We start from the raw sequence: 26,843 nt of genomic DNA, 5'->3' as shown, positions 1-26,843 counted from the left end.
AATTTATAGGCATGCATCATATGCCAGGTCGGATATGTCAAATATCATCAGGCCACAACTTTAGGAATGAAAGAATTTGGATGGTGAATGGAAGGAGTGGCAGGAGTGAGAGAGAGTGTGTAAACAAATGGGAGTGAAAAAGTGAAAGAGTCATTTTGTTTTATGCTATAAAAGGAAAATGGTTTCAGGACTAATGCAGTATTAGCTTTTTCCTTGCTGAGCAGGTAAGTTGTGTATTTGTTCTCTAATTTTTCAGGAAGCCATTGAATCATAGATAATCTTTAGACAATTTATCCTTGTGGAATCTGGATTATTGTTAAATGATTTAACAAAATAGCCAGTAGTTACAAACAGGAGGTGTTAGGTGAGTTTTTCCATAATTTGGTATATCAAGTTTGGTGAGAACGGGCGAGAGTGAGTGATTGGAGTCCTCTGCTTGCAAATGGTTTTAGTGATTCATACGCCAACATTTTCACAGGCTAGAGAACAAAATATGCTTCAAGTATCAAACATGCAATAAATGTTGAACGCATAATAACAACTAGGTGTTATAGCTTTGTTGTCTATGCTATATTTTAGCTAGCTAGCTACAGTTGATGGGCTAGCTGCATCTACCGGCCCCAGAGATGTCCAGAGCCTCGGGATAACTAACATTATGTGACTAGTTTGTTCTGTAGGATATGTGTTGTTTATGATGCTGCAGAATGAGCACAATTACACTTCAGCATTGGAGATTCATGGGCACTGCTGCTTGATCAGGCAGTCAGCTGACAGTAGCTAAAACTCTAGACAAGCCTTGCTTTTTCTTCTTGTCCTCAGTAATTGTGACCGTCATAATGATATGCACCATAAAATTATTTTATTCTCACAACACGTCTGTAATAATGGTTCAGTATAAACTTTAGACACTGGGCGCACAAAACACCCAAATGAGCATAAGGAAGAATGACAACACAGGAGCCTTTAAATATCAGCAATTCATTTTCCTCCCTAAAGCCTAATGCAGATTTTTAAGTCTGATGCCACCAATCCAGTGTAGATAGCTTCTATTTCTAGCATTTCTGCCACATGTTTAACTAGCAACAATCATGCCTCTTTGCTCTTTCCTCTTTGTGTCACAGTGTTCCAGCAGTATGGGTTGTTGAACCTGGATGCCATTGAAAAGGCTTTTACTAGGTGTGCCACTTGGGAATTTATAATATAAACACATAAAATTTTATAGCTTGAGTATGGATTTATGATGTAATAAAATCCTGCGTCTAAATAAAATGTTACCATGACCATAAACTTTTCACTGATCTCTCTATACATTTTAGTCCAGTTTAATTTGCAGGTTAAGCCTAGACTTAGGTTAAATTATCAGTAGGGTTCTTCCTTTTCAGTCCAGGATTAATGCAGAACATTGAACGTAAGACTCTGTTAGTGTGTCTGAGTTGAAATTACTTTTCTCTGCAGTGGACAGAAGTTTTAAGAAAATGTATAAATCACAAATCCCTTTGTACAACGTAATGTAAAAGCCATTATCTCTTTCAAAAGGGAGGCTGAAAATGACACTCTATTCATGTGCACATTAAAATAAAAGGCTGGTTCCTTTTGGCCCGTTACTTGCACAGAGATGTTCAATCCTGACATTATCTTCAGTTGGCTACATAAGCCTTTTTTTATTCTTCTAAAGGAACAAATGAAAATCAATGGGGAAAAATGTTTCACATGATTAATTTTTTTTCCAGCTCAATACAGACCGCAATTTCTCCAAACAATTATGAACAATCTAACAACTTTAACACTGTATCTCCTCTTGGCCAATAACAGTGCAGGATTTCATGTGGAAAGTTAAAGATACCTAGCAAGTATTGATTGCCTCTTTCTGTTCAGCCTGAGAAAAGAAAATAAATAAATAAAGTGAACTAAGAGCAACACTCATCTGTGTTTCAGGGTTTACAATGGAAGCTTTGTGCGCTTAGAACCATTAGCTTTGACTGACGTGCCAGACAAGACATTGATCGGCAAGCTTGTAAATGCACGGGTAATCATCGCAAAAGGCAACAAGCAAAGACACATGCAGTAACTCTTGACTTGCAGCTCCTATCACAATGCTAAGTTTGAATGTCTTCTTTCTATGTCTTTCTTCTGAAATCTCCAAAACTCTTCTACACTTCTCTCCACAACAATGTTATAACAAGACAAAGGTCTTATTTCACATGTGAATAATATGGCTTTTAACAGCTGAGGGGTTCATGGGGGTTTGACAAAGAGTTTTACCTTTGCTCTCCATCAATAATCCTTCAGGGAACAAGCATGGGTATTAGAGTGCGCTGACAAATGAGTGTTTATTAAAATCGACTCCTGATAACATTCTCAACAGTTTTGTCAAAGCATTAAAGGTGTTAAAAATGTCCCTCCTCCCATTAGTCATGCTGTAATCACAAAGCAAAGTGACAATGCATATGTTTAGCATTATCTGCTCTAGTAGGGTAACAAAGTAAAGTGTTGTTGCTGGAGGCAAGCTGAGTGATGATGATGGCATGTCTCGCGCACCATCCTTCCCATCTTGTGTCGGCACACACACCTGTCATGGTTGCTGATCAGAGTCATTGATCAGTTCCACTCAGTGCTCCGGCTAATGGAGAGCGTGGCTGAAGGCCTGTCCTCAGAGGACCGTGCGCTGTGCCACGATGTCTTGTTTGCCAAAGCAGTGTACGTTTTGTATTTCTGAAAGCAGCAATCAATGAATCTTGATAATGCGTGAGCTCAGGGCACATAACTCACATTGATAGCCCTTATACTGTGCCAAAGGGTTATAAATCCAGACCTGCAGACATGAATATGCAGTGCTGGTCAACTCCTGTGCTCGGACCACACAGGGCCAATAACACAAAACATTTTATTTGTCACCAGGTTGAAAAATTTCGTTAAAATGTACAGATTAAACTGTGACCATTTTCTGTGACAGTGGCACAATTCTGTAGTCCTTACCTAGCAAAATAGCATGGGCCACATTGTACCAAGTGAATAGCTGAATCTGCAATGCTAATTCAGCATCAAAGCATGTCTGTACCATTGCTGATTATTGTGTTACAGGAATCTCACTGTTGTTATGATCATCAATCTTGTCTCTCACAAGCAGATGGCCACATGGAGGCTGAGAACTACAAATGATGGTACGAATACTATTCCAAATGCTTCACGACAGTAATAAAGTGCATGTGTCATGGATAAAAATAAATACACTTATCATTCTGTTTCATTGTATGGATGGCTCCGCTAGCTACACACCACAGAGGCATTGGGAAGCTGAAGAGACAACTGGTAGTATCCTCTCTCTAGGTGATCATGCTCATGTGACACTCACTGTGTGTTTTTGACGGCTTCACATAAAGGGTGAGGAATGAGTAGATAAATAGGCACTAAGCAGTTCTATGGATCTAATCTACTCCTTGTGACACAGACTGATTAGCTCAGCTAAAGACCAGGAGCACTTTGCTTGTATACAGCTCCGTCCTCCACAACAGGGTGTGCTCTTTCATGATAATAGTTTGATCTGTTTCGTTCATTTCCAGTGTAGTCATCGGGTGTTATTTCTGGAAGCATGCTGAATCTGGAATAATAATAATAATAATAATAATAATAATACATTTATTTTCACTAATTGCTTTATCTTGGTCAGGGTCACAGTGGATCCTGAGGCTATCCTGGGAACACTAGGGGTGAGGCAGGAATACTCCCTGAATAGGATGCCAGTATTAATTCAATTCAATTCTATTTTATTTGTATAGCGCTTTTAACAATGGACATTGTCACTGTGCAGCTTTACAGAAATAAATGGATTCAAAATATATTGTAAATATGTGAATTTATCCCTAATGAGCGAGCCAGAGGTGATAGTGGCAAGGAAAAACTCCCTGAGATGATATGAGGAAGAAACCTTGAGAGGAACCAGGCTCAAAAGGGAACCCATCCTCATCTGGGTGATAACAGATAGTGCGATTATAAATAAATCCCTTCTATTATTGTGTACTATATGGACAAATAGTGCAATTGTGCAACCAATAAATTCATCACAGTTTTCGCAAGAAGTCCAGTTGGTTAAAATCTATCCACTGTCCACTGATGGAGTCCTGAGTACGAAGCTGCTCGTGGCAACCGCAACCCCAAAGCCACTACAGCAATCGCAGTCCCAAGCCATTACAGTACAGCTCCCCATATGAGTATTACTACTACTACTACTAAAATTAATAATAATAATAATAATAATAATAATAATAATGTTTACCTGTGTGTCTATCTATGACCACATTTACACTGCTTATGGACTTGTGAAAGCCTTTTCCCCTACTCTGTTTTAACTCTCCTAATTTATGACCACTGTAATAAAAAATACACTTAAGCACGCCTTTAGCAGAGCAGTAACGACATAATGACCTGAGTATTCTTAATAAACGTCCCTAAAGAAAAACGGTGTGGAGAAGCTGGTGTGTGCAGTCTGCTGCAGTGAACACCAAAACGACAAACTCTGTGTTTGTCTTTCTAAACAGCTGCAAGCATTGCGAGACGTGCACGAGGATATGGTGATTTCTGCTCAGTTATATCTCTTAGCAGTTTCACCAAATGAAGTACTTGTCCATTTAAAATTTTTTGTTACACATGTTTCTATACGACCATTGTGGTTTGTTGTGGCACTTACTCTCTGTGCGTAATGACGCAGCAACCGGAGCTGGCGCGCGCGACCGAGGGAGAGAGAGAGAGAGAGAGAAAGAGAAAGAGAGAGAGAGGGAAAGAGAGAGAGAGAGAGAGAGAGAGAGATTACAGCTTTCTATGTAAAAAGTTGTGTTTCATGGGAAGGAGCAATAAAATATTTGAGGCATTTCCAAACCCAGAATGTAATAGCGTGCAAACAGGATTTCGCTTGTCTTTCACTCAGCTGCTGGAGCTCTGCTCTTTATGTCCCAGCACCTCCTGAGTTACTTAAGCGTCTCTCAAGTCTTTCCAGTGTAAACCCTGCTCACCAGTTCAGCTGTGCACCTGCACGGATCTTGATGCATGCACGACGAGCAACGGGTTCTGTCAATTTGCGGACACCACTGAGAGAATTTCGTGTAGTGTAGGCGCAGTATCCTTCCACGTTGGCAGCCCAGTTGTTGCGGCGCGGTCGGAGGCGCTCAGCGGGAGGAGGAGGAGCAGGAGCAGGAGGAGGCAGGTCCGGAGAGTCGCGCGCGCAGCCCAACTAACTAACTAACTAACTAACTAAGCGGCGCGTCCAGAGCGCTCATCTGATCCGATCTGATCTGAGTTAATCCGAAACGAGTTGGTGTCGCCACTTGCGCGTCAAGCAGAAGGAGGAAGCAAGGTCCCGTCCAGTACAATGAGAGCCAGTTGGTCACGAGCAAGAGAAGTCCTCTCATGACACCCACCAGTGCAGTTTTAATGAGCGGTTCCGAGGCGTCTGTGGATTCCCTAAAGAGCGGATCGCCCGCGCTGAGAAGCATGAGAAACCCGTGGCGGTGGCCCCGGAGCGCCGTGTTGGAATACTGGACAGTGGTCATGGTGTGCCTTGTGTGGATTCAGTGCTCTTGCGGGATGCCGCATGTCATACGGATAGGTAAGATTACCAGCACATTATTCTGCAGAATGCACACTGACCCGTGCGCAGAGTTTCTGTCCTTCTGAGGGGAAAAGCCATGCTGCATCGAAACCCACTGTCTGACTGTTTATTTCATTAATTGGCGCAATTCTTAACACTTAACTGCTGCTAAGATGGATGAATGTTAAACGCGTGTCGTCGATTGACCTGTTAAACAACTGGAACAGAATGGATATGAGTGCAGACTGAGGATTAGAGGCTATTGCCTGTCAAATATGAGTCTGAAATATTGCATTAAGTCGTATAGAGCTCCATAAAGGATCATCAATGAGCAGTTTTATAAGTCGCTTTAGATAAGGGCTCCGACAAATGCTGTAAATATGAACTAAGAGTAATATAATAATATAAAGGTCATCGAAATGTAAATATAAGGGAGTGATTGCTCAGATAAAATCACAGTATTGCTTAGGTTCGAGTAAAAAATATATTTCTGTAAACAGCGCAATGTTTCCTTATACACAAGTTCAATTCTACAAAGTTTGGAGCATCTCTTAAAGCTTTAAACGCACATCTGAACACACTTTGGGGTTTGGGAAGATTTGCATCTTAGACTGTTGGGAGGAAAAGTAGCCATGAATTTAAAAAAAGGTGAAACTTGCCGAGTCGGGAATGATGTGTGTGTGTGTGTGTGTGTGTGTGTGTGTGTGTGCGGGTTTTGGCTCAGGACAGCTCGACAAACACTAGAAGTTAACCTTAAGATACACTTAACACATGAAAACCACACACACACACACACACACACTTTCTACCTAATATATGGAAACTACTCTCTCTTTTCATCTAGACCTAATTTGTAAGACAGAACTATTAACATCCTCTATTAACACACACACACACACACACACACACACACACACACTGGTTAGGTTACATTTATTTTTCTCTTGCTAAACACATCACTTTAATGCTTTAATGTTGTTTGCCAATAAGCTGTTTTACCATATATTATGTATTTTCTAAATATTGTGTATGCAGCTTGATGGAACTAAAATCTTGTTAAATGTTTAATATGTATCTTTTTTATTTCTAATTTCTGAACAAACAGTAAGTCTCAATTTGTAGTTAACAATACTTTCGTAACCAACCCGTAGCCCGTATATCTTCAGCATTTGAGTTTCTCCGGGTGGTGAGCGGGTTTTGTGGCTGCTGGTTGTTTTCTGTGGGAATAACGTATGATATTACGATGAAGATTTGAGATTTCTGTCCCAGCTCACATCTGTAGTCTTTTGTGCTTGCAAATGTGGAAACAGAACCAATTTATCAGCAGCTGCTGTAGCAGCAGAGTCTGAAGGAGCCTAAAATAGAATCTGACAGCTTTTGTGTTTCAGATGACATGAAGTTGAAGCAAATCTAGCTTGAAATGAAATTTTACTGCTCTAGTCTTTCCCTTGTCACTGTTGCATTGCACACAGATATTAACACACACTACACATATGTCTGTACACATGCACACAGTTGTGATGATGTGTATTCTTTGTGTTTGTGCTCATCAGTAATTTTACCATCTGGGCGTGTTTTGGATCTGTGGTTTGTGCACGTCTTTAATTGTGTGAGCATATGCGTAAATACAAAAATACATTTTTAAGCTATTCAAAATATTCTAGTCTGTATGTTCATATGCCGTGAACATAATCCACAAGAAAGGGTCACCATATATATATATTTTAAACAAAAAAAAATCAAAGCTACATGTTTTACACTGAGCTTTAAAGCCTTTATGCTCAGGCCACTAGATGGCTCTCTTTGAATTATTGCATAGGCGAAAGGTTTTTCCTTAGTTTTCCTTACTGCATTGTAAAAACACAAATGAAATTCATTAACGTGGGTGCTGTCCAGAGAGGGAGGAGGGATGGGCCTGTGTCTCCCCATGAGGTAGCCTAAGCACATCTACACCATCTGCGTAATGGTGGGCATCCAAGGTGGAGTCGCTTTCACTGATTTCACTGTTCTTACAATGTACCTCTTGGAGGCCAGATGGCCAGTCAGTCTCACTCTGCAAGACTGTAAATGTCTGGAGAAGGACTGATTCCACTGCATTTCTGGGTTATCTGCACCATTACCCTCTTGCTATTTAAGCAAAGCGGAATGTGTTTTTCAAAAGGACAATGTTTCCTCCAGTGCTGCTATGCTGATTATGATGAATGCACGAAGGAGAATTTGGCAGAATGGTTGTACTTTGGGCTGATTTCTTTGACCACTGTAATGCAACACTGAATATTATTGTCACCTCACATCACACATTTAAAAAAAAAACACATAATAACTCCATTACATAAAATTGTAGAATTGTAGTCATTTTTTAAACAATTATACCTAACCTACTTGTAAATTCTAATTAGAAAAACATTTTGTATTTTTTTTTTAAATCTTAGTTAATACATTTTAAAAGGTGTAAATATTAGATCTATTTATTAGACCTCTCAACATCCAAATGTCTCAATAAATCCTATCTTTTAATCTTATCTCCATAACTGATATAATTTAAAATAATGAAAGATGTCTCCATAAATCCTAACTGTTGTTTTTAAGCACTGTAAATTGCACATTTGCCATTATCTCATCTTCAGTATATTCAGGCGATGGATGAAACTAATTTATGGCCTCTGGCTCTCATTCTATTTATGAACGAGGGAATTCAGTGCCAGACAAGGATTTATTGGATAATCAATTGCTTTATCTACCTAATACTTCAAGTGCTTCATCATTGCCAGTTAATCAATCCGGCTCATGATTTTATGTCACTTTTGTTTCACGTGCTCCTTTGTTCAGAGCAACAGTTGGATTTCTCGTATTAATTTTGCCCTCATTTTACTTTCATTTTATCTCGTTTTCTCATGGCTTTTTACTGATCGTACAGTGATTTCTAAAATGATGTCAGCACACTAACTACATTATTGTGATTGTAGAACAGGCCCAACATAAATGAATATTAAAAGCAATAATATATGTATAGAACTGCTTTAGGTATGTATACAATCATATTTATACAACCACATAGGCTTTTCTGAAATATTCTGAGCAATTCTTGATTTTCATCATCATCAGATACAGCTTAACACTGTGCAAAATATATTTGGAGAAGAGGAGAAGAAGGAGACAGTGCTATCTGTAATACCAGTAAAAAACTGATTACGTGAATGAGAAAGTGTATTCAGCAGTTACAATTTCTAAGGAACATTTCTTGATGAAAATGCATTGAAAATTCAGTAGAATAGAGGTGCTGAATACATGTTCTATTATGAATAAATATATAAATAAATAAATAATAATAAATTGGCTCTACAAAATGCATCCTAAAAGAGCCCTTTACATTGTGAAATTTTGTCCTTTTCATATAAAATTCTAAAAATAAAAGGCTTTTCAGTTAGACTCAGATTTACTTATTATTATTTTTTTTTTAATACATCAACCATAATCATGTTTCTGGCATTTTGAAGTATAACCTCTAGAAATTATTATCTTAAAAAACCTCGGTTCTCAATACTGTAATAAACAAATATAGGCCTATATGGGCTAATACGTATGAATTAGTAGTTTAAAACCTCGTGGCAGAGAAGTGCTTCCTTCTATTCTGATGAGTGGCATGACGGCGCATATGCTTCGCTGACAAGTAGACAGCTGTCAGTGTTAGGTGACTGTTATTCACACTGAGATTACCGGAACTGTTGTATTCTACACAAGGTCTTCTCTCCTCAGTGGATGATGTGCCAGTATTCTAGCTTGTTGAGCTAACACTGAGCACAGGAAAAATGTGTATTAATATTTTTAGTCCTAGCTAAAATGAGAAATAGCAGTTACTGATAGTCAAACTTCCCACAAGGCACATGTGTGTCTCGGTAGTCACACAATAAACAGTAGGTTAGACAGTAAGCTAAAATATCTCCTTTTCAATGGTACAACTAGTAGGTAGTAGATATTTGTTTAATATGAATTTTTACATGGAATTTTTTTATTAATTTTTTGCAGGACATTGTGACACTTGAATATTTTCATTCCTGTTGAATATGTGATAATACTTACTAAGGGTTTTTTAAGGACTTCATTAAGTAAGTATGTCAGATCGAGCCCCTCTGAAACAGTGAGTCTTACTCTTAACCCAAGGATATGGACTGACTTCCTGCAGTTGTTGTTGTTCCTCTTTCGGCTGCTCCCGTTAGGGGTTGCCACAGCAGATCATTGGTCCGCGTATTTGATGTGGCACAGTTTTTACGCCGGATGCCCTTTCTGACGCAACCGTCCCCAATTTTATCCGGGCTTGGGACTGGCACTGAGAGTGCACTGTTGCATGCAACCCCAGTGGCTGAGGTTGGTCCCCTGGCCGGGAAACGGACCCAGGCTGCAGCAGTGAGAGCGCTGTGGCCTAACCACTAGTCCTCCAGGAACCCGAGTGACTTCCTGCAGTAAGAAAAAAAAGACACGAGACATACATTCATAAAGAGGGTGACAACAACAAGTGTGGCATCATAAGTTATATCAAATTAAGAGGGCCATCAGTTGTTGAGTGGACAATGAATATTTTATTTTCATCTAAATTTAATTTGTGAGCTGACAGAACCAGAAGTGTGATGAGTCCTCAGGCAGAAACAGGTTCTGGGTACAGATGCTCAGGCACTTTGATGCATGTTATTCAGGTCTCCCTTATCTCTATCTGGTGAAGCACCTTACGTACGGCTGAGATAGAGAGCAGTGCTCAGCGCACACACACGCGCGCGCATACACACACACACTCTCTCTCTCTCCATCCACTAACTATTGCTATTAACTCATGAGATACAACATATATCTTTATTGTTCTTTTGGAATTCACGCACACTGACACACACACTGATTGTACTACATGTAATAATAATAGTATACACAAAACAGTGCCTTCCAAGCCAAGCCGTACGTACAGAAGCTGAGTAAGTGCTACTGCTCCACAAAATGTGTTGGAATATTCCAAAATATATGTCTTGAGAGTAATTAAATACCGATTACTCCAAGGAGGACATGTTTCTATTAAGTGATTACAATGTCAGTGTAGTCGTGTGGGGAAGCAGACATATTCACTAGACAGGAATGATCTACGTACCAGATTTGACAGTTAACAGTACTGTCGATGACAGCAGTCGTTTTTAAGGTGAATTAACACAGCAAATCTTAAATCACTGCATATCTTGTGAGAATAGGTTTACCTGGAACATAATGGATAATTAAATATTATAAGGATCAGTGCATGATGGCCAACAGGGAGAGGCGTTAAAGTAAAAGGCAATTCAAAAACACTGAGATAATCCACTGACACAGTGGGCCTTTCCCTGCACTGCAAGCCGTGAACTGTTCTCAGAGCAGATGGTGTTTTCATATCACGCTACAAAGTGTGTGCTCTGCAGAACAAGGTCGGTGGGGAACATATGCTCTTAGTAATTAAATAAATAATGTGCAAGTGAACCTTGTAGTGACTCAACTGTGGATAGCGTCGGAGCAACGAAGATGAAAACCCAACATTTGGAGGTATGTGAACCTGTGGAGCTCCATTTGTCTCATGCTGGGAAGTTGGGGTTGTGTGGGGGAATCCAACAAAGTGCCTATGTGATGGAATCAGATAATATTGTGCTGTTCCTATTTTATTCTACGTGCTTGTCTCAGGAGATGGCATGCCATTACAGCTCGAAGTGTGCCCTTCTAGATTTGACAGCTCAGGGAAAATTCCTGGGTTGTCAATGTACTTTGTCTCTCTCTCTCTCTCCCCGTCTCTTACACACATGCTGTCTTCTTTTGTGGCAGGTGCTGCAATAGCAGACAGAATCAAATTTCATGTTCTCTCCATTTGTCTTTATTACGAGCCCCTGTCTCACCCATCTGACTCTAGAGTGGCCTGGCTACTGCTTGGGAAGTCAAATACAATTAAAGCAGTGAAACAGAAAAAAAAAACGCTGCTGTCTGATTTCTGGTTACACCAGCATGCACAACAGGCAGTGACAAAGACATGGGTGAATATTGTTATCCTGTTTCTCAGCAATACAGTGAGTAAAGCAACATTGCTTTAGCAGTAAATAAAAACAAACACACTTACACCCACACATACAAACATGGAGTAAATATCCACCATGGTTTGGCCTGTGAAAAGTCATGAAAGGAGAAGACTCTAGCCAGATGAAGCTGCTGAGCCTCTTATTTAGTTTGTTAATTAGCTCAAACCTTTTGATCCCAATTTTGAAAACCTGCCACGTTGCCGTGCTTGGCTCTTTTGTGTGTTGTGCCTAGCAAGATAAAGTGGAACCTTTTTTTTCCCCCTTGCCTTTCAAATAGTGGCATTCAAGGCCTCCCCTGTTCATCCTCCCCTCCCCATGCACACACACTCAAATCCACAATGAGAAGTGCCTTATCCATCTCCAGACATGGCCAACATCTGCAGAAACCAGTGTTACAATGCAGCTCGGATGTTGCTGTAGTAATACAATAGCAGACCTTTTCCTCCTGCTTAATCAGGCTGTGACATAAAGGATTCATTGGTCATGGTTAAGTCCATATTTAAAAGAGTGTGGTAAATAAAGAGTGTGTTTGAGGACATAGATGGGCTTGCACTGACCTTTTTAGTATCAGACTGGAATTGGCAGGCATTGTGTCGCATTATGGACCATGCTATCTTTAGGAAAAAAAATTGCATGGTATATTCATAATTCCATTCATTTTTTTTTTCACACTACACAGGACAAGACTGATGTATTCGGATGAAGCCCTAGCTAAAATTTAGCCAGGGAATATGGAACTTTATATGCAAGGTCTTGTCCTAATTGTTTTCAAAATGATTTCGTGAGTTGTAGGCAGTTATTACGCTCACCAGTGCAATTGCCCTTGACGGAGGGCTTTGGAGGTCAGTGGCCACATTCGGAATATCCTTCGGATTCTCTGGAACAGCACTTTTCCGTACTCTTTATGTTGTTGTCCTTTTTGAGAGCCTGTAAGTGATGTGGAAACTTGCCAGTCTGTGACTCATCGACTCAAGTGCAATATAAACTCTGTGCTTATCAGGATATACCACATGAATCCCCTGTTTGAAAAGCTTGGCATCAGCTGTCAAATGCTGTCAATGTGACCAAACATATATTTTAATGCAGGAAAGCATCTGGCCGGAATTTCAAGTGAAATGATCGTCTTTAATAACAGTCTGTCGCTTTAATTGTTGAAGTCTGGGCTTTTGTTAGTTAGGTGAAATCTGTTTTGAGATGTGGAGGCTCAAATTTTTAGTGATGAAGCCAGAATGTTATGTCATGACTCTCATATGATTGTGTTCTTGTTTTACCCAGTGTGTTGTACAGTAGTTTGTTTAAAAAGCTGTTGAAGCACTATGAATCTCATAACCAGTATCATTTGTTTGATCACTAGATTGTCATCATTAAAATGATCGAGATGTTATTGCTGGCTCAGCATTTCCCCTATATGATATGCAGGATACAGGGCCATGGACAAGTGTTTGTTAGTAAGCAGTGGCAAGTCATAGAGGAGGAGCAGGGTCACATCAATACTTGTTTGGGTACTCTGTGGCACAGACTGATTGGATATGAAATATTGTTGACACGATAGAGAGTTTTGGAAGTGGGTCTGTAAAAGATAGACAGAAAACCAAATATACACAATATAATCTTACTCTACTCTAAGGAATCTTAAAGATTATGAAGAACAGTAAAATAAACCTTTTTGAATGAGATTTTTGAGCATGTTTTCTGGCTTGTCATGCATTCAGGCATTTAAAGAGTCTATCTGAATATTGCTCTCTCTTACCCCACCAAGAGCATAAATAATAAATTGGTGGTTGAAGGTTCACCAATACAGAAATCAGTCAAGTGTGGATACTCATCCATGTGAATAAAAGCTTCAATTCCAAACCTTTTAGTAACCAGTTATGCTTTATTCTACCAATGCATCGCTGAAAATAATTCTGTGTACACTAACTAGGGGTGATACTGAGAAACATTAATTAGCTGAATTAATTACCTTGGTACTAATTGCTTGACACTGAACACATACGTGATATCATGAAAGTTACATGAGTAATCTGTTGCTAAGCAGTGTGTATTTTGCAGTTTAATATATTTATATACAGTTTTAGAAAAAAAAACCCTAAAAGGTTGTCCCTGTTGGGTGACCCTTTAATGGTTCTATGTAGAGCCATACAGTAAAAAGGAGTTGTGTCCGAAACAGACGGCGGTTGCCTTGATGCCTTGCTGGCTATGCTCTCTCATAAAGTAGTGAGCCAGAAAGCAGTGCTCTGGTAGCTATGACGGTACCTGCAAGAAAACGTTTCAGGACACCCCTTGAAGGCAACATATGTCAGGATGTTGCCAAGACACCAACATATGCTATTACTCTCTAACCCCAAATGTCTGTTGTGGATAATAACACATGAAAAATTTATGACTACACCAGCTATTTCTCATCCAAAATAAAATCTTAGGTCAAAACAATTACAAATAACTTATTTATACACATACGGGCCCCCTGTCCCTAGTGTTTTTCATGCAGTATTTTTACAGACTGGCTAATACAGTAGATTTTGTGACATATAGGGCAGCAAAGGATACTTTTGTTTGCTCCCTTTAAAAAGTTGCCAGATTAACATACGTCAGATGGCAGAATACAAACGTTCAGTTTGGACATGACACAATGCCTTCCTGCATTCTGTTACACTTCTGACACACCAAGTTTTTCCTTAAACAAAAGGCTCAAAGTAGAAACCTTAAATAAAGCTTAAGTGATTACCAAAGAACCCTTGAGAAACATTATTTTTCTGGATGGAAATGGAAGCTTGGGGATATATGGTAATGATGTGGCAGTTGTAGCTTGAAGGTTACTTGGATTCGATGGATATAAAAAGTTTATACACACTCCTGTTAAAATGACAGGTTTTTGTGAAGTAAAAGAACGACACTAAGATAAATCATGTCAGATCTTTTCCCACTTTTAATGTGCAATTGCAAAGTATTTTTAGGGACAAAAAGAAAAATTAAAAACTTACAATAACCTAGTTGCATAAGTGTGCACACTCCTAACCTAATACTTTGCTGAAGCATCTTTTGATTTGATTACACCACTCTGTCATTTTAGATAAGAGTCTATCAGTGTGGCACATCTTGACTTGGCAATATTTTCCCACTCTTTCTAGCAAAAACATTCTCGATCCATCAACTTGTAAGGGAATCTCCTGTGCACAGCCTGCTTCAGGTCACTCCAGAGATTTTTAGTTGTATTGAGGTCTGGGCTCTGGCTAGGCCATTCAAAAACATTGAGCTTCTTTTGGTTAAGCCTTTCCTTTGTTGATTTGGGTGTATGCTTTGGGTCACTGTTTTCATTTTCAGCTTACTAGCAGCTATTTATGAGTCCCTCCACCTTGATAAAACCCACAGTTCTGGCTGAAGAAAAGCAGTCCTAAAGCATAATGCTGCCACCACCATGCTTCACTGTACTGTACTGGGTACTGTATGGAGTTCTTTTGCTGATGTGCTTTTTTATTATCTTTTGGAATTATGGAATTATTATACCTTTGGGAACTGGTCTCATCAGACCATAACACATTTTGCCACATAGTTTGGGGTGATTTAGTTGGGCTTGCCACCCTACCCCATGGCCCAGACATGTGAAGAATATGAGAGATTGTTGTCACATGCAGAGAATAATCAGTACTTGTCAGACATTCCTGCATCTTCTTTAATGTTGCCGTTGGTCTCTTGGCAGCCTCTTGGCAGGTAATTTTTTGTCTTGTCCTTTTGTAAATTGTGGAGGGACGTCCTGTTCTTGGTAATGTCACTGTGGTGCTCCATTTTCTCCCCTCGTTGACGATGGCCTTCACGGTGTTCCATGGTACAGCTAATGTTTTGGAAATTTTTTTGTACCCCTCTCTTGTTCGATTTCTTTTGACAGCAAGACCCTGTACAGTCTTTGTAAGCTCTTTGCAGACCATGGCTTCAGCAGTCAGGTAAAACCAGGAAGATGTCAAGAAAATCCTACAGAAACAGCTGGTCTTTATTTGGGGTTAATCGGAATAATTCCATTGATGACAGTTATATGATAATTACTTTTGAACATAAGATTCAATGTGATTGGTTCATTCTGAATACATCCACATCCCCAATTATATAAGGGTGTACACATTTATGCAACAAGTTATTGTAACTTTTTTCCCCTATTTTTCCCTAAAATTGTTTTTCCACTTAATTTTTATACATTGTAATTTCACAATGAGGGTGGAAAAATTTCTGATTTATCTTGGTTTAATTTATTTCAGCACAAAAAACTTGCCATTTTAACAGGGGTGTTTAGACTTTTTATATCCACTGTAAGTGAGAGTCTCAGTATGGTGTCAGTCACTAAATTCCTTTTGTCATTGAACTGCTTGACTTAACTTTCGAAGGCAGATGTGTGATAAAGTCTACCATGATGTGGGGCTGTGAGTTCACCAGCTGGGAGAGTGTGTTAAATCAGAGAGCAAAACGCTTGTATCATGGTCGCCCAGCAATATTTTGTGGCAAGTTGATGGGTTTTGGAGACCCCCGTGTGTCCAGTGGCAATGGATGTATGTGTTCAGGGATGTGAAAGGGACATAGCTTATGTTTGAGTAGCATTGGGTAGAAGCAGAGTGATGTTGGAGACGATTTGGTGGGCAGTATCCCCTCTTATGGCAGTGATGAAGCAGGATTCTGGGAGGATGATGTCATCTGTGGTTTTGGTTTTGTTGGGAACATGCATGAGAGGATATCTGCTGGAATCTGGACTACATGAAGTTGTAAATTTGAATGTGGTGAACAATAGAGCCCATCGGACTTGTCTTGTGCTGAGTCGTTTGGTTGTTGAAAGTAATCAAGGTTCCTGTAGTCAGTGTATACTAAAAAAGTGATGTTTAGCTCCCTCCTGCCAATGTCACTACTCCTCCAGTGCTATTTTGCCTGCCAGCAGCTACCAAAATTGATTAATAAATCTTTGAGATTTTTAATTTTCTTATAGTTGTGGTATTTTCTTTAAAACAACTTCTCTGTCATGTTGCATTAGTAATGGTAATTCACTAATTCTTTACATCTACAAACACTTACTAACTTGGCTTGTATTTTTAACAGGAAAATTATTAATCTGTTAATGAATCTGTTAATGAACCAAAAAAACTGGCATTTCTAGTTTCTCTCCACATGTTCTGTTTAACTCTGCTGGTACGCTGTATTTGTTACGTTAGTAGAGTTCGAAAATGAAGTTGTAACAGCATATGATGTACTCCTTTGTTAACAAATTTTCGCATGGGTGTTGTTATCATTATTATTGTTATAATAATAATAATAATAATAACAATAATAATAATAACAACACCCATGCGAAAATTTGTTAACAAAGAAGCACATGGATGTTGTTATTATTATTATTATTGTTATTATTATTATTATTATTATTATTATTGCTCATGCTGTGTCACAGGGCAGCTGAACAAATTCAGAGGAAAGTGCTATCTGCCCCTCTTCTGCACACATGAGCTCACAGATGCCTGTTATTGGCTAGAGGTGCTCTGATTGACAGGGGTGAGAGAGTATGCCATCCCTTTCACTCAGAGGACACAGCCGCGTTTGCTCTCTTGCTCTCGTGCTCTCTATAGCTCGCTATAATTGGCCGTAAGGAAACACGGAGCCCCACAGTCAGGTTGCAGCCTCACTCCAAAAACCAAATACTACCATTCCAAATACTAGTACACCAATGGTGTTTTCTATTTAAGCGTCCTATTATGTATTTTTACAAAAGTGTTTTTCTGTTGACTCAATCATGCTGAATGCTCAAGCAGATGTACTGCAACTGGAGTTTCACATGCCTTTTATATATAACATTAACTGTCCATTTATATATCACGTAAACAATATTTTAACAACTTTTTGTTGTTGTCATTTCAAATTGGATTTATAAACCATGTACATGATGCACAGCAGATTTATTCAATGGAGCAAGCAAGTAAATGTCAGAGGTAGTGTTATTCAGTGTTGAGTCATTTATGTTTGAGGCAAGACTTTCTAACTGAAGCCTCTGGTGAATTGATTTCCTTAATATACTTCTCACTAAAAAAACAGAAGACGCTTCATTCAGACTGCAAAGTGTTTCAATAACAGCAAACAGCAGTGCTAGGAAATTATTATGCACGCAAAACAGTAAACAGATCTCAAATCATGCAGAATCATGTGGGATGTTGGGTATTATTACACTACAGGTACTTGATCTGGAAAAAAAAATGAATGGAGTCAACTGATTAAACAACTTGAAATGGAGCTGTGATTAAAAAGCATGACACACGTCAAGGCCAGAGGACAATCAGTGGGTCTTTGTGCCGTTTTCCCTGCCGGTAATGACATTTAGGATGCTCCGCGCATAAGAATAAGTGAAAGGGCTGGTGGCTGCTGTTCCATAGAGATAACTAGAGCCATGCAATGAGTGTGTACTGGATGGTGCCTATTAAAGGCCAAGAGCCAAGAACTCTAGTCACTGTCAGGCTTTAAAAAGAACAACTCGTGAAGATATTACCTCCTTATTATGGGCTGTCCTGACCAGCGTGATTGAATGAAACAGGGGCGGCCAGGCTGTTTCATAACGTCAGCAAGTCTGAGTCTTTCTAATGCCCAGAGATGCTATATACAGGCTTTCTTTTCCTGTCACTTCAACTGCCCTTCTCTTCTTCCTGCCCCAAAACCCCTACTCTCATCATTTTTGTAATGTGCCCCTCTGCACTTTTGTTAAAGAACTTGTCTTTGTAGAGACTTCTTCCAAGAAGCAGACCTCATCCTGTCAGATTGCAAATTTAATCCCATTCAGCCTGTGCACATTATAGTAATCCCCACTGGCACACAATGGCCCATTCCTCACCAATCTAACCCCAAGCCATGTCTCATCTCTCAGGATTATACTATTTGTATTTCAATAATAACAACCAATTTATGTCCCATTTGTTTCCTTTCTGTTTCTTATTCTCATTTTGTGAATACTGTCTATAAAAAGTGCAATTTGACAAGAAGCTAAAAATTCAAATAAATGTGAATTAGAAGTTCTGAAAATAAACAGTTGCCTCTTCAAAAACAATGACACTGATCATTACAATACCCTATCATTTTGGAACATACCATTCTTCCTCCCTTAGACCTTTTGAATGGTTCTATAATTATCTTGCAGGCTTGATTAGTTGGCTGGGAAAATGGGTGGTGATTGCCTTTCGCATGTCTGGATAAAGCTAAGTATTTTCCCCTCATATGCAGCCCTCTTCTCACAGTTGATTAGTTGTGAGGCTCTGCCAGATCAGACTGACATCTTATCTGAGGAACTAAACTACACCTGACAAAAGGCTCCATGATTAGAAAGCTTGTTCTCTTCTGACAGTCAGATGAGACGCATAGTATGTCATTTTGTGAATCCACCTTGTGTCGCTGTACTGCACTCATGCTGCACCCCACAGATTTCTTTCCTCTACAAGATCCTACAATGTCATCCTGAATGTTGACAGTTACAAATTTATCAAGTAATCTTTGTATTTTATTCAACTTGATGGCAGTCTGTAAAAATCTGATGATTTTTTTTCTGAATTTCTGAAATTTTCAGAAACAAATATAATCAAAGTAAACATTTTCAGTTTAATGCATAGAATCAATAGCATTTGTCAGAAGCAATAGCATTTGCTTGTAGTCTAAAACTATAGCTCATTTAGCTCCATTCAGCAGTCAGTATACAAACCACAATACTAAAACGGCCATCCTGACTAACCAAGATTAGAGAAACTTCTTGGCTAGTTAACTAAATAAACTCTCCTCCTATGATGTATGTTATGATTTGATTGACAAATTTATTAGGCTAATGTGTAAATTTCAGGAGCGGCGTGATGGTGCAAACTCACAGCTCCTGCTCCCAGATTTGATTCAGAGCTCGGGTTATTGTCTATCTGGAGTTTTACATGTTCTCATCTTGTCCATGTGGATTTCCTCTTGGTCCTCAGACGACTCCTCTAGGTTTGAATAAGTGTGTGAATTGGTGTGTGTGCATGGTTCCCTGTGATGGACTGGCTGTTCCAGTGTTCCAGGGACAGGATCCACCTTGACCTTGACCAGGATAAAGTGGTTACTGAAGCTGAATGAATAGACAGCTAAATAAACTCACTTCCTATCATTTAAGTCATGACGTGATTGCCAAGTTTATTAGACTATGATTTTAGTGAAGAGCATTAGCAATAAAACACGAACTACATGCCTACTTTTACCAATTGTGGCCAAGTTACATTCAGGAATGCAAACCTAAATATATAAGAATGAGTGATGATCAACAAATGCATGCATCAAGTGTGAAAAATTGGCCATTTTATTGTTTAATATAAACCAGCATCGTTTCATTAAATTCACTGTGTAGTTCAACTCAGATCATGTGAATAGTGTTTTTTTTTTCCTTTTCGTGACAAGAATTTCATCACCTAGACTCATCCTATGAAATCTGAGAGGCAGCAATGTCACGTTATTATTTATTTAATGCAAGAATAGATAAATGCTAGTTCACTACCTGAATGTCACACATTTCATGTTGCCAGAGATGTCTGTGGAAAATGGAGCCACTGTAATGATATTTTTAGCAAGTCAGTTTGAATAGAACATCTGTTATAGCATTTATTTTCATTTTGTGGAAAGACGTGATTGAAAGTACGAGAATGTGGAAATTCATAGAAAGTCATAGAATTAATTTGGTGTCTAGGTGTGTTTATTATTTAGGAGATTATTTCCTTTAAGAACCTAGTAAGTGAAGTTCTATCTCATTCATTTCATCAAGTAGGATATACATTAAAACTTGAACCCTACTGACGGCTGAGCATATTTTCAAGAAATACAAATTTGTATTTAGCAAGAAATAAACAGGAGAAAAATGTGGCTTTCCTCCAAGCTCTCATGTGGCTTATTCTGAAAGGCACTTATCCATGCCATTGCTAAGACGACCCCTCCATCCTCCCTTTTCTAAATAATTCTAGAAAAAGGATTCTGTTTAGCATGCTCCATCATGGTTAAGTCTGTGCAGGGACTGGGATGCAAACATAAGCTACCCCTTTGTTTTTGCAGTATCTCCACTGCAAAAGTGTCCTTGATTTTCTCAAAATGACTCTGTCCCTGGATGTGGACAATTGCTTTAACCAGCTGCCAGCTTTTATATATTTCTCCCGCCTAAATGAAGTGCTGACTATAGCCACAGGCACAATCCTATTCAGTGGAAAAAGTAGTCGTTACATTTTTATCCCAAAAATGTCATCAGAGCTGCCCTTTGGATAAACACTAATAAAGTGTCTCTGTGGATCCATCTTCTAATATTTTTTTCTCAGCTTCATACTCTCACACATTTCCTTTTGAAAATTCTCTCATTTCAGAGGACGAGCTTTCTTTATTCATTTCAGTGTTCATTCTTCTCCAACAATCTTCTTGTTCTCTATCTGTAGCACATTTGTGTGAGACTCTTTTGTTGCAGATTTTTCTATACAAGCCCAGAGAAAATTTGCACCCTTTTGTAACTTCTGCCTCTGCAGCATTTCTTCAGAGAGAAGGCTACAAAGTGACAATGCTGAATTTATATAATCAAACTGGCTAGTGGAGTCGGTGCTGTGTCTGGTGATAGACCCATGCAACTGGAAGAGTGGACAGGCAGAGGGAAAATAAATCCCTGATCGCAATCTGCACTGCATTTACATAAGAAGTGGAAGTCTGTTGCAGAAGAGTGACTTGCAGTAACATTACACGTTTGCTCAGTGGAAAGCGGCCGAGGTTTTTTGCTCTGAGAGAGGGAGGGTGCCGGTAAGAAAATATTGTCAAAGGCTCATGAAAAGTGTTGTAAACAGAGAAAAGCAGACGGGCAACATTAGTGTTCAGGTGTGTGTGTGTGTGGGTGTGTGTGTGAAATGAGAATAGAAAGCAAGACTGTAACACTTTGAATTATCTGTGCAGATTGCACATTTTTGTGCACATGTTGTAGAGAATTGGAGAAAGTGAAGAGGTAAGCATTATATGGCCACGCTTGTGTGTGTGTGTGGCATGTTTTTTATATACTGGTGGGGACCAGAAGTATATCTGACAGTTTTGACCTTGTGGGGATATTTGGCTATTATATATACAGAATATATATATATATATGTGTGTGTGTATGTACACATGGATCAATGTTAAAACCTTAAAACCACCTGCCTAATATCGTGTAGGTCCCATTTGTGGTGCCAAAACAGCTCTGACCCGTCAAGGCATGGACTCCACAAGGCACCAAGATGTTAACAGCAGATCCTTTAAGTCCTGTAAGTTACGAGGTGGGGCCTCTATGGATGGAACTTGTTTGTCCAGCACATCCCACAGATGTTCAATTGGATTGAGATCTGGGGAATTTGGAGGCCAGGTCAACACCTTGAATGTTTTGTCATGTTCCTCAAACCATTCCTGAACAATTTTTGCAGTGTGGCAAGGCGCATTATCCTGCCGAAAGAGGCCACTGCCTAGGAGAAGGATTGCATATGGGAATTCTATTGTCATGAAGGGTGTATTTGGTCTGCAGTAATGTTTAGGTAGGTGGTATGTGTCAAAGTAACATCCACATGAATGCCAGGACCCAAAGCTTCCCAGCAGAACATTGCCCAGATCATCACACTGCCTCTGCCGGCTTGCCTCCTTCCCGTAGTGCATCCTGGTGCCATTTCTACTCCAGGCTGTCCACATGTAAAAGAAAACGTGATTCATCAGACCGGGCCGCCATCTTCTGTTGCTCCATGGTCCAGTGCATTCTTTCTTTTTAAGAATGTACCAAATTGTTGATTTAGCCACTCCTAAAATTTCTGCTATCTCTCTGATAAGTCTTTTTTGTTATTTCAGCCTAATGATGTCCTCTTTCACTTGCATCGACACCTCTTTGGACCTCATTGAGAGTTCCCATGAACAGCTACCAAATGCAAATTCAACATTTGGAATCAACTCCAGACTTTTCATCTCCTTAATTTGTCATGAAATAATGAGGAAACAGGCCACACCTGGCCATGACACTGCATATCAGTCAATTGTCCAAGTGTACTTTTGAGCCTGTGGAAATTGAAGGACTATGTAAAAACTGGCTGTAATTCTTAAAAGGTTAATGCAATATTTTTGTTAATTAAAGCTGTAAGCTGTAATTAAAGCTGAAAGTCTACACTTCAATCACATCTTAATTGCTTCATTTCAAATTCGTTGTGGTGGGGTACAAAGGCAAAAATACGAAAATTGCATCACTGTCCAAATACTTAAGGACCTGAAATACTTAAGGTTTCCTTTTGATTACTGGGGTTAAGTTTAGGGTTCGACTGAGGTGATAGCATTAATTAGCTGTGTTAATAATTACATCACTGTAAGGTCCTCACAAGGATAGTAAGAAAAATGTCTGTGTGTGTGTGTGTGAGAGAGAGAGAGGGACATAAGGAAATATTAAATTGGAACAATGAATGCTATACATAAAACTATATATCTGTCAGAACCACTTTTCATGTATGATTAATATATGGTCTGTGAGCGCTGTAAGTATAAACACAGGAAGTGCTGCATGGCTTAGTTTCTCTGTCACTGTATTTCACTGTAAGATGTATACCATCATTTATTTGTTTTGAACATAATGTTACACAAAAGGTAAGATGCACGTGCTCAAACTATTTACTGGTGGATCATAAGGTTTCACACAGGCTTTCTTTATTCATTTCAACATTCATTCTTCTCCAAAACTCTTCTTGTTCTCTATCTGTAGCACATTTGCATGAGACTTTTTTATTGCAGTTTTTCAATCCAAGCCCAGAGAAAATTTTCACCCTATTGTAACTTCTGCCTCTACAGCATTTCTTTAATGAGAAGCTTACAAAGTGACCAAATGCTGAATTTTTACAATCAAACTGGCTAGTGGATTTGGCAGGGTGTCTAGTGATAGACCCATGCAACTGGAAGAGTGGACCTGCAGAGGGAAAATAAATCCCTGGTCACACATTGCACTTGTGATCTGCCTTGCCATATATGAAATCACAGATTTGGCCTGCATTAAAGACTACATTTTGTGACCGTCACAGAAAATATCACAATGCTCACAATAAAAATTATGTTTTGTGAGAATGCTCACTTACATATTGCAAGCTATAATGATCAGTATTGCACAGTCCAATATTGCGATAAAGATTTACAAACAGTATATTGTGCAGCCCCAGTGGACCAAGTTATACATTATTATGCAAGTACTTAGACACCCGTTTATTTTTTGTCTTACGCACATTAACATTTTGTCTTAGATTTAAAGAAAAATTATGACTTCTGCATTATTGGGTCAGTAAAAAAATAAATTTCCAAGCATAACTTCTTTTTTTTTTAACAAAAATTGAATTTCACTGAAAATTGTTTGCATGTCTGTAAAAAAAACATAACATTATGTAATAGACCACTTTTCAAAAAAAAAAAAAAAACAACATAATGCTGTTTGTCAGAGATTACCCGCTAAAACAGAAGCAAATGTGACTGTCAATTTCTCCAGAAGAGCTGTGGCAGATTCTCCAAGATGCTTAGAAAAACTTACCAGACAATTTCCTTACAAGACTACAGCATTTCTTTACATGTACCCAACACTTTTGCACAGTACTGTACATACAGGGTTAAAAATAGACGTTGCAACCTACTTGGAACTGGGAATGTCAACCTCAGCAAACAGTCTGAAGAAGAATTTGCAACAAAATTGAGACTAGACAGGATGTGCAGAGAGTAATCACAGGATAAGGGGAAACAAGTGATTAATATTCTGTAGACAATGAGTGTGGTTGTGCGTGATACTGAGACTTAATTTTAGGTTCATTTATCATTTCTGAATGTTATAATAAGTGTTTAAATTTAGTCTAAAATATTAAACTAGCATGCAAGTCTTCTTACCTTTTGACGAAACAAGTTATTCTACTGTCCATTGCGTAGCATATGATAGCACAAAAGATTTCACGGTAAACATACACACACACACACAAATGCACACATAGAAAAATATGCAGAATGCTAAAACGCTGTAAGAAACCTTGGTGTGTGTGCTTTTGAGCGTGGTGGTGGTGGCCAAATGGGAGACACAGATAAGGACACAGACTGAATGTGACCACTCAGCTGGTGGTGGCTGATCCACTCTGTGACTCACTCCATACTGACGACTAATGAAGGAAAGCAAAATAGGAAATGTAATTTGTAGGGCACACATTAGCACGCAAGGACAACAGACTTAGACGTAATATCTTTACACTCTTGGCAAGGTCATGCCATCTTTAGGTCTTTCCATTCACTGGTTCACTGTTGTTTTTTGCCTGGCAACCTTCACAGAAGGACGATGACTTACAAAACTGAATGTCACACACTTGTATAGCTGAACACCTAAAGCCTAAAGTGTGTGCTGATTCAGGTTAGTGACTGTACTATAGGTCTGCAGTCTCCGTTAGTATGTCCACATTGATTTGACGGCGGAATTAGTTAAAGATGTTAGCAGTGAGAATAGAACATTACCCACTTGTGTCCTCTCAGCTTGGCTGTATGTGTACCATGGCAATGCATCATACACTATGTCTATTTCGAGTGTCCTTCCCTGTAGGGGACTTACACAGCGAACCAGTCAAAATGCGGCATCAAATTGAGATGACACCACATTACAGAATACATGTGCATGCAGGCCATTTTACTTATAATTTGTCAGCTTGGAACTATATGCCTTTGAAAACTGTACAGGGTTCATCAGGGCACAATGCTCACACATGCACACTGTGATGAACATGCCTACTGGCTACAGCAGTAGTAATTAAGTTTGTGGTCAAGGTCAAGGGGAAATTTGGTCGCTATTTTTATCAGGGCTGCATTGAAAGCAGGGCTTTTGTCCCACACCATGGCGTATGACTGCTAATGTGGACCTTATTCATTACGTACGTCAGGGTTCTAAATTAGCCTTTTTATCTGGTCGCACCAATGGTCCTGACCTCTAGGGTTTAGATACACAAGCAAGTTTCAGAGAACTAGGAATAAATAGTGGGCTGCTAACAATTATAAATATTTTAGTTCATTTGGTAATGGAAGATTTATATCAAATGTCAAATCCATTTTTTGAAACAGAAAATGCCTTAAGCTTTTATGGTTACTATACCAGACAGAAGTTCCGAATGCTTGTTATGTGAAAGAGATGAAAGATATTGCAAAAAAAAAAAAAATCTTGATTTTTTTCAACTATATGAATGATTCTTCGATTACAATTTCTTTTTTTTTTTTGTTCTTATGCAAAGAATTATAGAATTATGCAATTTAATTATTTATTAGAATGGACTTTGGAAAATGTATATGTGCAAAATAGTGTGCAAAAATAGTATAGATGTGCACCATCTATAGCAAATAGTGCGAACGGTGGTTCTTTTGAATAAGAGATATTTAAAGAAAGGATATTTTTTTAAAAAAAACATTGTTTCCACTATTTGCTATAGGTGGTGCTGTTACTATTTTTGCACACGTAGTGAACCCTTCTTTCTGGACAGAGTAAATGGGTGAACTTAGGGTATTCTTCTCAAATCCGAGTTCCTTCCCTGTTTACGGAGTGACGTCAAATCAACATGGCTGCGCACAGCTTCAGAAATAAACAAAGTAAAAATTCTTACCTTAAATGAGTTATACTGTATATACAAATATTAGCTTTAGATTAATCAACACACAGATATATTTGTTTGTTAAATCTAAAACACTGACTATACAGTTTGTTAAATCTAAAACACTGACTATACAGACTATACATGAGGGCGTCCATTTTCCCACTTTGTGTGTCGAACGTGCTGAGGTCGAAAATGACATAATTCCGACTGGCGAATTTCCGCTTAGGATGTACTGCAGCATTATGTTTTACATAAACTTTTTCATCTGACTTTTAAACCAGTACCATTTCCATATCTCTAAAGTGATATTTGAACCTTTCTTTGCTACAAGCTCAGTCCTCTGCAAAGTTCCTGTTTATCTTAGCATTTTTTATTATTATTTTTTTTTTATCTAAGCACTCAGTGTTTGGGAGTAACGCAGACTGTAGGAGGCGTTTATCAAGTTAAGCCTTTTAAGACCATCTATATTAAATTACTTTTGAGTGAGTTAGTACACAGCAATTTCCACACAGATGACCATGTCATCACTGTTATTTTCTGTTATTTTATTTCAAT

The 26,843-nt window shown here is 38.8% G+C and overlaps 1 protein-coding gene across 1 annotated transcript in view; it reads left to right on the top strand.

Annotated features, from left to right (window-relative positions):
* Nucleotides 1-4,768: 4,768 nt before the first annotated feature.
* Nucleotides 4,769-26,843, top strand: part of grik3 (glutamate ionotropic receptor kainate type subunit 3) — a 90,560-nt gene continuing 68,485 nt past the window's right edge. Inside the window, exon 1 of the mRNA XM_026926514.3 lies at nt 4,769-5,599. Coding sequence (XP_026782315.1) covers nt 5,401-5,599 — 199 coding nt within the window. The 5' untranslated portion in view covers nt 4,769-5,400. The remainder of the gene's footprint in view (nt 5,600-26,843) is intronic.

The sequence above is a fragment of the Pangasianodon hypophthalmus genome, chromosome 1, assembly GCF_027358585.1.
Source record: "Pangasianodon hypophthalmus isolate fPanHyp1 chromosome 1, fPanHyp1.pri, whole genome shotgun sequence".
Lineage (NCBI taxonomy): Eukaryota > Metazoa > Chordata > Actinopteri > Siluriformes > Pangasiidae > Pangasianodon > Pangasianodon hypophthalmus.
Note: the sequence above shows the minus strand (reverse complement) of the source record. Positions and strands in the feature narration are given on the sequence as shown.